This window comes from Mandrillus leucophaeus, unplaced genomic scaffold (assembly GCF_000951045.1).
Source record: "Mandrillus leucophaeus isolate KB7577 unplaced genomic scaffold, Mleu.le_1.0 Scaffold1093, whole genome shotgun sequence".
NCBI lineage: Eukaryota > Metazoa > Chordata > Mammalia > Primates > Cercopithecidae > Mandrillus > Mandrillus leucophaeus.
The window spans coordinates 536,467-546,937 of NW_012099132.1; the positions used below are offsets into that span (position 1 = coordinate 536,467).

Below are 10,471 nucleotides of genomic sequence, written 5' to 3' on the forward strand. Positions count from 1 at the left end.
AAGAATGAAGAAAACCCACAGGATTTATAAGACACCATGAAGAGGATAAATATTCATTCATATAATGGGCATTTAAGAAGGAAAAGAGAAGGGAAAATGTGAGGACAACACATTTAATGAAATAATAGCAGAACATTTTCCAAGTCTTGGGAGAAGAGATGGATATCCAGGTCTGGGGAACTCAAAGAATCCTAGTAGATTCAATCTAATGGATCCTCTCAGAGGCACATTATAGTCAAATTGTTAAAAGTCAAAGAGAAAGAATTTTAAAAGCAGCAAGAAAAATGTGTCAAGTCACAATTAAAGGAATCCCCATTATACTAACAGTAGATTTCTTAGCAGAAATCTTACTGGGGAGAATGGATGATATATTTAGATACATTCAAAATACTGAAGGAAAAAAACACTGCCAGCCAAGAATATTAGACCCAGTAAAGCTATCTTTTAGAAATGAAGGAGAAATACAGTCTTTTACACGGCCAGGTGTGGTGGCTCACACTTGTAATCCCAGTGCTTTGGGAGACTAAGGCAGGAAGATTACTTGAGCCCAGGAATTTGAGACCAGCCTGGGCAACATAGCAAGACCCTATCTCTTAAAAAAAATTAGCAGGCATGGCACATGCCTGTAGTCTCAGCTGTGTGGCAGGCTAAGGTGGGAGGGATTACTTGAGCTTACGAGTTTGATGCTGCAGTGAGCTATGATCACGCCACTACACTCCGTCTCTTAAAAAAACCAACTCTTTCATAGACAAGCAAAAACTGAGAGAATTTATCACCACTAGATTGGCCTTACAAAAAAAATATTCAAGGGAGTCTTACATCAGGAAGTGAAAGGATGATAACAACCCTCATGAAACATGCAAAACTATAAAATTCACTGGGACAGTCATTACACAAAGGACAAAGAGAAGAAAAGAATCAAATCTTATAATTACAGAGAACCCAGCCACAAAAAATCACCAAAAAGAGAAGGAACAAGGAACAAAAGATATGCAAAATAACCAGAAAACAATAAATAAAATGACAGGATGTCCTCACCTGTCAATAACAGCCCTGAATTCAAATGAGTTAAATTCTCCATTTAAAAGATAGAGACTGGGTGAATAGATTAAAAAAAGAATGCTACCTAAAAGAAACTCACCTTACCTGTAAAGACACACCTAGGCTGAAAGTGAAGGGATAGAAAGACATGTTCTATGCAAATGGAAACCAAAGCAGGCAGGAATAGCTATACTTATATCAGACAAAACCGACTTCAAGTTAAAAGCTTTAAAAAGAGACAAAGAAGGACATTTATTTAATAATAAAGGGATCAATTCCACAAGAGAATATAACAATGTAAATACATATGTACCCAACACAAAGCACCCAGATATATAAAGCAAATATTAGCAGATCTAAATAGAGAGAGGGGTCGGGCACGGTGCCTCACGCCTGTAATCCCAGCACTTTGGGAGGCCAAGGTGGATAGATCATGAGTTCAAGAGTTCGAGACCAGCCTGACCAACATGGTGAAACCCCATCTCTACTAAAAACACAAAAATTAGCCTGGCGTGGTGGCATGCACCTGTAATCCCAGCTACTCAGGAGGCTGAGGCAGGAGAATTGCTTGAACCTAGGAGGCAGAGGTTGCAGTGATCCGAGATCATGCCATTGCACTCTAGCCTGGGTGACAAGAGTGAGACTCTTTCTCAAAACAAAACAAAAAACAAAAAACAAAAACAAAAACAAACCAAAAAAAAAAAACCCAAAAACAAAGAAACATGGATTTAAACTGCACCATAGGCCAAACAGACCTAACAGCTATTTAGAGAACATTTAACTGAACAGTTGCAGAATATACTTTCTTTTCATCAGCATATAAAACATTCTCCAGAATTACCATATTTTAGGAAACAAAACAAGTCTCAAAAAATTAAAAAAAACTGAAATTATATCAAGTATCTCATCTGACACAATAGAATAAAAGAAGACATCAATAAGAAGAAAAACATTCAAAACTATACAAATTCATGGAAATTAAGCAACATACTGCTGAATGACCAGTGGGTGAAGGAAGAAATTAAGAATGAAAACAGAAACACAACATACCGAAACCTATGGGACACAACAGTAGCAGTATTAAGAGGCAAATTTATAGCAATGAATGCTTACATCAAAAAATTAGAAATATTTCAAATAAACACCCTTACAATGTACCTCTAAGAATTATAAGAGCAAGAACAAGCTAAACCCAAAATTAGTAGAAGAAAAGAAATAATAATAATTAGGGCAGAAATAAACAATGTTGAGACTACATAACAATACGAAAGATTAACAAAACAAAAGGTTGACTTTTTAAAAAGATAAAATCGACAAACCATTAGTTAGTCTAAGAAAAAAAAAGAAAGTAGATCCAAATAAATAAAATCAGCAATGAAAAAGACATCACAATGGATATCATAAATACAAAGGATCAGTAGAGACTATTATGAACAACTATATGCCAATAAATTAGAAAACCTAGAAGAAACAGATAAATTCCTGAACATACACAATCTGCCAAGACTAAACCAAGATTGAAGAAATCGAAAACCTTAAGAAACACGGCCAAGCGCAGTGGCTCATGCCTGTAATCCCAGCACTTTGGGAGGCCAAGGCGGGTCGATCACGAGGTCAGGAGATTGAAACCATCCTGGTTAACACGGTGAAACCCCGTCTCTACTAAAAAAAATAAAAAATTAGTCGGGCGAGGTGGCGGGCGCCTGTAGTCCCAGCTACTCGGGAGGCTGAGGCAGGAAAATGGCGTGAACCTGGCAGGCCGAGCTTGCAGTGAGCCGAGATTGCGCCACCTGCACTCCAGCCTGGGCGACAGAGCGAGACTCCGTCTTTAAAAAAAAAAAAAAAGAAAAGAAAATGAAAAGAAAACCTGAAGAAACAAATTGAAGTAACAAGATTGAATCAGTAATTAAAACGTCTTCCAACAAAGAAAAGTCCAGAACTACATGGCTGAATTCTACCAAACCTTTAGGTAAGAATACAGGTCTTCCCAAACTATTCCAAAAAATCGAAGCAGAGGGAATTCTCCCTAATTCATCCCATTAGTTTGAATACATTAAACTAAAATGTTCCTGCACAGTGAAGAAAACAATCAACAGAGTGAAGACACAACCTGTTGAATGGTAGAAAACATCTGTAAACTACCTATCTGACACATAATTAATATTCAAATATACAAGGATAAACAAAATAAACAACAGCAAAATAAACAAAAAATAAACTGATTAAAAATGGGAAAATGATCTGAATAGACATTTCTCAAAAGAAGACAAAGAAATGGCTAACAAATATTTGAAAAAATGATCAACATCACTAATTATCAGGAAACTGTAAGTCAAAACCACAATGAGGTATTATCTACCCCAGTTAGGATGGTTATTGTCAAAAAGAGAAAATAACAAAGGCTGGTGAGGATGTAGAGAAAAGGAAACTCTTCTACATTGTTATAGTAGGAATGCAAACTAGTATAACCACTGTGGAGAACAGTATGGAGGTCCCTGAAAAAACTACAAGTAGAACTACCATATGATCTGGTAATCCCACTATGCGGAATTTATTTGGAGAAAAGGAAATCATTGATTCAGAGAGACATCTGCACCCCCATGTTTATTACAGCATTATTCACAATAGCCAAAATATGAAATCAACCTAGGTGTCCAACAACAGATGAATAAAGAAAATGTGGTATATATATACATGACGGAATACTATTTGGCTATAAAAAAGAATAAAATCCTATCATTCATGGCAGCATGGATGGAACTGGAGGTCATTATGTTAAATGAAATAAGCCAGGAACAGAAAGTTAAACAACACATGTTCTCATGCATATGTGGAAGCCAAAAAACACTGATCTCAAAAATCTGTCACCTGCACAGATATTTTTGAAACAAAAAAGTTTTATTTTCCCCCTCTTTCTTGTAATAAGTGATAAAATTCCAAGTCTTTTCAACTGCCTTTCAAACAATGTTTACAAGAGAGTAGCTTATCCTCTGCTGGTCTACACTGGTTGCTCAATTCAACTTGTATTCCTGTTTTTGTATATGCAGCATTTAGACTTACATATGGCAAGAAGGCATTTTTTTTTTTTAAAGGAAACAAACTCGCAAATCATGAAGTGATGTAAAAGTTGCATATGCCTACAAAGCTCTGAATTCAGGTCCCATTGCTGTCAAAAAGAAATGAATGTAACTCCTACCCTAATCCCTTTTTTATATGATAAAAGTGCCTTAGCATGAGTTGCAACTGTCATCACTACAGTAAGCCGGTTTACAGATGTTTTCCACTGAGCGTCACAATAAAGAGTACCATGTGCTACAAAAAATAAATAAATAAAAATAAATTGATCTCATAGAAGTAAAAAGAATACCGGGGGCTGAGAAGGATAGAGGGAAAGGAGAAATAGGGAGAGATTTGTGAAAGGATACAAAATTACAGCTACCTCAGGAATGGAAAACCAAACATCCTATGTTCTCACTCAAAAGTGGGAGCTAAGCTATGAGGATGAGAAGGCATAGGAATGATACAACGGACTTTGAGGACTTAGGGAGAAGGGGCGGGAAGGGGGTAAGGGATAAAAGACTACAAATTGTGTTCAGTGTATACTGCTCGGGTGATGGGTGCATCAAAAATCTCACAAATCACCATTAAAGAACTTACTCATGTAACCAAATACTATCTGTTCCCCACAAACCTGTGGAAATAAAAATTAAAAAAAATAAACAAAAAATCCCAGACACCCCTAAAATTACAGCTAGATGGGAGGAATAAGTTCTAATGTTCTATACCACTATAGGATGACTATAGTTAACAATAATACATAGTTTCAAATAGCTAGAAGGAGGCTATTGACTGCTCCCAACACAAATAAATGATTTCTTGTTTGAGATGATGGATATGCTAATTACTCTGATTTGATCACCATATTATATGTATCAAAACATCACTACATACCCCATGAATAGGTATAATTATCATTTGTCAATGAAAAAAATTTTAAAAAGAAAAAAACACTACCAAGGATTAACTCTTTTTTATTTTTTATTTTCTAACTAATCATTTATTTTATTTATTTTTAAAACTTTTATTTTAGGTTCAGGGATACATGTGAAGGTTTGTTACATAGGTAAACTCGTGTCACAGGAGTTTGTTGCACAAATTATTTCATAGCCCAGTACCCAATAGTTATCTTTTCTGCTCTTCTCCCTCCTCCCACCCTCCACCCTCAAGTAGACCACAATGTCTACTGTTCCCTTCTTTGTGTTCATGAGTTCTCATCATTTAGCTCACACTTCTAAGTGAGAACATGTGGTATTTGGTTTTCTGTTCCTGTGTCAGTTTGCTAAGGATAATAGCCTCCAGTTCCATCCACGTCCCTGCAAAAGATATGATCTCATTGTTTTTTATGGCTGCAAAACATTCCTTGGTGTATATGTACCACATTTTCTTTATCTATCTGTCATTGATAGGCATTCCATGTCTTTGCTATTGTGAATACTGCTGCAACGAACATTCGCATGCATGTGTCTTTATGGTAGAATGATTTATATTCCTCTGGCTATATACTCAGTAATGGGTCTAATGGTAGTTCTGCTTTTAGTTCTTTGAGAAATCTCCATACTGCTTTCCACAATGGTTGAACTAATTTACACTCCAACCAATGGTGTATAAGTGTTTCTGTTCTCTGTAACCTCGCCAGCATCTGCTATTTTTGACTTTTTAGTAATAGCCATTCTGACTGGTGTGAGATGGTATATCATTGTGGTTTTGATTCACATTTCTCTAATGAAGTATCTCTTTGTAATTAGTAAAGTAGTTACATGAGAGAAATAAATGAAAGTTAGCTAAGAAAGGACTGAAAGTTTCAGAGAGAATTTTAACTGTAATTTATGTTTACCTGGTAGTGATATGCAGGTTGCTGATAAATGGGCTGAGTTACCATCACAGGGGAGCTACATACAGAACGTGACTATAAGAGGATGGAAAAAGAAAAATTAGGCAGAAGCCTTTAAAATAGCTCACAATAAAATTTATCTCAAATTATTACCTAAACCCAGTCAACTTCTGGTTTATGATTAGAAATGTTATTTTTCTACCCCTTATTGATATTATTACTGACTCTACTAAGTCTATTTATTAAAATCATCACAACATTTCTACTTCCACGTGATTTCATTTCCATAGTAATGCTAAAACAACCACCAGAAAAGTTGCTTTTAGTCTGAAATGTACCACCTCCAAAGATTATGAAAATGTAGTTCTAAGAGAATACTTAGAGGAAAATGACAGCAAGACTTAGTGTGATGCTGCCTGTTTCCATTGTGAGGACCAGCAGGAAACAGTTAATGTTTATAATAGTATTTACAACTGAATGAATAGCCATATCTAATTTTCCCACTAGTTACAAATAATCAATGTTCTGTTCCTTTGTTATACCTATAATTAAAGCAAAGATATTTTATTTTTATTTTAGTAATTTGACATTTAAATGAGTTAATAGTTTGACAAACTTATAAGCGAAAAATCCGTGTGTAAAAAAAGTAGAGGTAACACTTGATTATTCAAAGTGAAAGAGTAAGCCCCAAAACAGATTACTTAAAACCAGATTGTCAGTAAAACAGGCAAGTTATATTGCCAGATAGTAAAACTGGCTCTAATATAGCAATTAAAATTCAATGTATAATGTGGGATCTAACTTATATTGTTTTGTTTTAATGTTTGCACCACCAAAACTGAGGAAAAGTATCATAGTTTTGTACAATTCACAGACTATGGTATGCTAATAAAACTGTATCATAGATTAACATTAGAAAATAATAATGTAATTCACTATATTAATAGATTAAAGGAGGAAAAAATGGTAATTTCAACAGAGACAGAAAATGCGTTTGTTAAAATTCCATACCTTTTTATGATTAAAAACTCTTAGCAAACATAGTAGAAAATAGCTTCCTTAATTGATTTAGGGCAGTAATTCTCAACCATGAGTGATTTTGTCCTCTAGGGAACATCCGGCAATGTTGGGAAGACATTTTTGATTGTCATAACTATGGGGAACCTAGGGATACTTCTAAACATCCTACAGTGCACAGGATAGTCCTTCACAACAAAGAAATCATCTGGCTCAAAATGTCAACAGTGGTAAGATTGAGAAAGTCTGGTTAAGAGTATCTTCCCACTTACAAAGTATGCGCGTGTGTGTGTCTATATACATATGTATATACGTGCATATATACATGCGTATGTATATGCGTGCATATATACATGCATATGTATATACGTGCATACATGTAAAGCTTAATAGTGAATCACTGAATTTGCTCCTTTTCAAGAACAAGGTCATGATGTATTCACTACATCAATACTGTAGCAGAGACACTGTCAGTGCAAAAACTCCAGGAAAAAAAGAAGTGAAAGAAATAGAAGTATACTGAATCATAAATAATTGTGTAAATGAGAGTTTGGCAGGGTTACTGATAGAATATCAATATTGAAAAATCAAGAGCATTACTATACAACAGCTCCAATCTTCTAGGAAATGTTATTTAAAAAACAGCATTCATCAAAGCGACAAAACTATAGTCTACTAAAAATGAGTTCAACAAAAGATGTGTCAAGCTTTTTTACGGAGAAAGAAAACTTTTTTATGGATAGAAGTAAAATAAGACAAATAAATGGAGAGATGTATCATGCTCATGGATGGGAAGATTCAGTATTTTAAAATACTGAAATGTCCCAAGTTATTCACACTATTTAATGCAATTCTAGTAGAAAAACAAGGGTTTTTCACTGAACTAAACAAGCTGAATTACAAAATGTATACCTATTAACACAAAGACATAAGGATAGATGAGAGACTCCTGAAGAAGAACAAATGTACTTTAAGATTTCAAGATTCATTATAAAGTCAAAATAATTAGAACTGGGCAAGGTGAACAAATACACCAATGGAACAAAATAGCAGAAAAAATACCCACACACACGGAAACTTAGTATATGGCAGAAGATTAATTTCAAAGTAGTAGGAAATAGATGGATTAGTCAATACATAAATTCAAGATTTGAGATCCAGAAGTAAAAAGTGGCAATACTATAGCTTTAAAAATAAAAAAATAGAATATATTCTTGTAGTAAAAAAAACCAAAAACTAAAAAAGATGAAAAAATCTTGTGCCAGTTTTCAAAGGGAATGTGTCCATATTTTGCCCATCCAGTATGATACTGGCTGTGGGTTTGTCATAAATAGCTCTTATTATTTTGAGATACATTCCATCAATACCTAGTTTATTGACAGTTTTTAGCACGAAAGGCTGTTGAATTTTGTCGAAGGCCTTTTCTGCTTCTACTGAGATTAATCATGTAGGGTTTGTCGTTGGTTCTGTTTATATCCTGGATTATGTTTATTGATTTGCGTATGTTGAACCAGCCTTGTATCCCAGGGATGAAACCGACTTGATCGTGGTGGATAAGCTTTTTGATGTGCTGCTGGGTTCAGTTTGCCAGTATTTTATTGAGGATTTTTGCACTGATGTTTATCAGGGATATTGGTCTAAAATTCTCTTTTTTTGTTGTGTCTCTGCCAGGCTTTGGTATCAGGATGATGCTGGCCTCATAAAATCAGTTAGGGAGCATTCCCTCTTTATCTATTGACTGAAATAGCTTCAGAAGGAATGGTACCAACTCCTCTTTTACCTCTGGTAGAATTCGGCTGTGAATCCATCTGGTCCTGGACTTTTTTTGGTTGGTAGGCTATTAATTATTGCCTCAATTTCAGATCTTGTTATTGGTCTATTCAGAGATTCAACTTCTTCCTGGTTTAGTCTTGGGAGGGTGTATGTGTCCAGGAATTTATCCATTTCTTCTAGATTTTCTAGTTTTTTTGCGTAGAGCCCTCTCTCACCACTCTTGTTCAACATAGTATTGGAAGTTCTGGCCAGGGCAATCAGGCAAGAAAAGAAATAAAGGGTATTCAATGAGGAAAAGAGGAAGTCAAGTTGTCCCTGTTTGCAGATGACATGATCGTATATTTAGAAAACTCCATCGTCTCAGCCCAAAATCTCCTTAAGCTGATAAGCAACTTCAGCAAAGTCTCAGGATACAAAATCAATGTGCAAAAATCACAAGCATTCCTATACACCAATAACAGACAAACAGAGAGCCAAATCGTGAGTGAACTCCCATTCACAATTGCTACAAAGAGAATAAACTACCTAGGAATCCAACTTACAAGGGATTTGAAGGACCTCTTCAAGGAGAACTACACATCACTGCTCAAGGAAATATGAGAGGACACAAACAAATGGAAGAACATTCCATGCTCATGGATAGGAAGAATCAATATTGTGAAAATGGCCACACTGCCCAAAGCAATTTATAGATTAAATGCCAACCCCATCAAGCTCCTAAAGACTTTCTTCACAGAATTGGAGAAAACTACTTTAAAGTTCATATGGAACCAAAAAAGAGCCTGCATTGCCAAGACAATCCTAAGCCAAAAGAAAAAAGCTGAAGGCATCACGCTACCTGACTTCAAACTATACTACAAGGCTACAGTAACCAAAACAGCATGGTACTGGTGCCAAAACAGAGATATAGACCAATGGAACAGAACAGAGGCCTCAGAAATAACACCATACATCTACAACCATCTGCTCTTTAACAAACCTGACAAAAACAAGCAATGAGAAAAGGATTCCCTATTTAATAAACGGTGCTGGGAAAACTGGCTAGCCATGTGTAGAAAGCTGAAACTGGATCCCTTCCTTACACCTTACACAAAAATTAATTCAAGATGGATTAAAGACTTAAATGTTAGACCTAAAACCATAAAAACCCTAGAAGAAAACCTAGGCAATACCATTCAGGACATAGGCATGGGCAAGGACTTCATAACTAAAACACGAAAGCAATGGCAACAAAAGCCAAAATTGACAAATGGGATATAATTACACTAAAGAACTTCTGCACAGCAAAAAAAAAAAAAAAACTGCCATCAGAATGAACAGGCAACCTACAGAATGGGAGAAAATTTTTGCAGTCTACCCATCTGACAAAGGGCTAATATCTAGATTCTACAAATTTACAAGAAAAAAGAAAAGAAAAAAAGAAAGAAAAACTCAAACAAATTTACAAGAAAAAAACAAACGATCCCATCAAAAAGTGGGCAAAGAACATGAACAGACACTTCTCAAAAGAAGACATTTATGCAGCCAACAGACACATGAAAAAATACTCATCACCACTGGTCATCAGAAAATGCAAATCAAAACCACAATGAGATACCCTCATGCCCGTTAGGATGGCGATCATTAAAAAGTCAGGAAACAATAGATGCTGGAGAGGATGTGGAGAAATAGGAATGTTTTTACACTGTTGGTGGGAGTGTAAACTAGTTCAACCATTGTGGAAGACAGTGTGGCGATTCCTCAAGGATC

General features: G+C 35.5%; 1 protein-coding gene across 5 annotated transcripts in view; it reads right to left on the reverse strand.

The window, feature by feature from the left end:
* BOLL (boule-like RNA-binding protein) overlaps positions 1-10,471 on the reverse strand; it is a 61,825-nt gene that overhangs the window by 34,418 nt on the left and 16,936 nt on the right. For all 5 annotated transcript variants that reach the window (XM_011989172.1, XM_011989156.1, XM_011989180.1 and 2 more), the window contains one exon: positions 5,936-6,007. In XM_011989172.1, the coding sequence (XP_011844562.1) occupies positions 5,936-6,007 (72 nt within the window). The remainder of the gene's footprint in view (positions 1-5,935; positions 6,008-10,471) is intronic.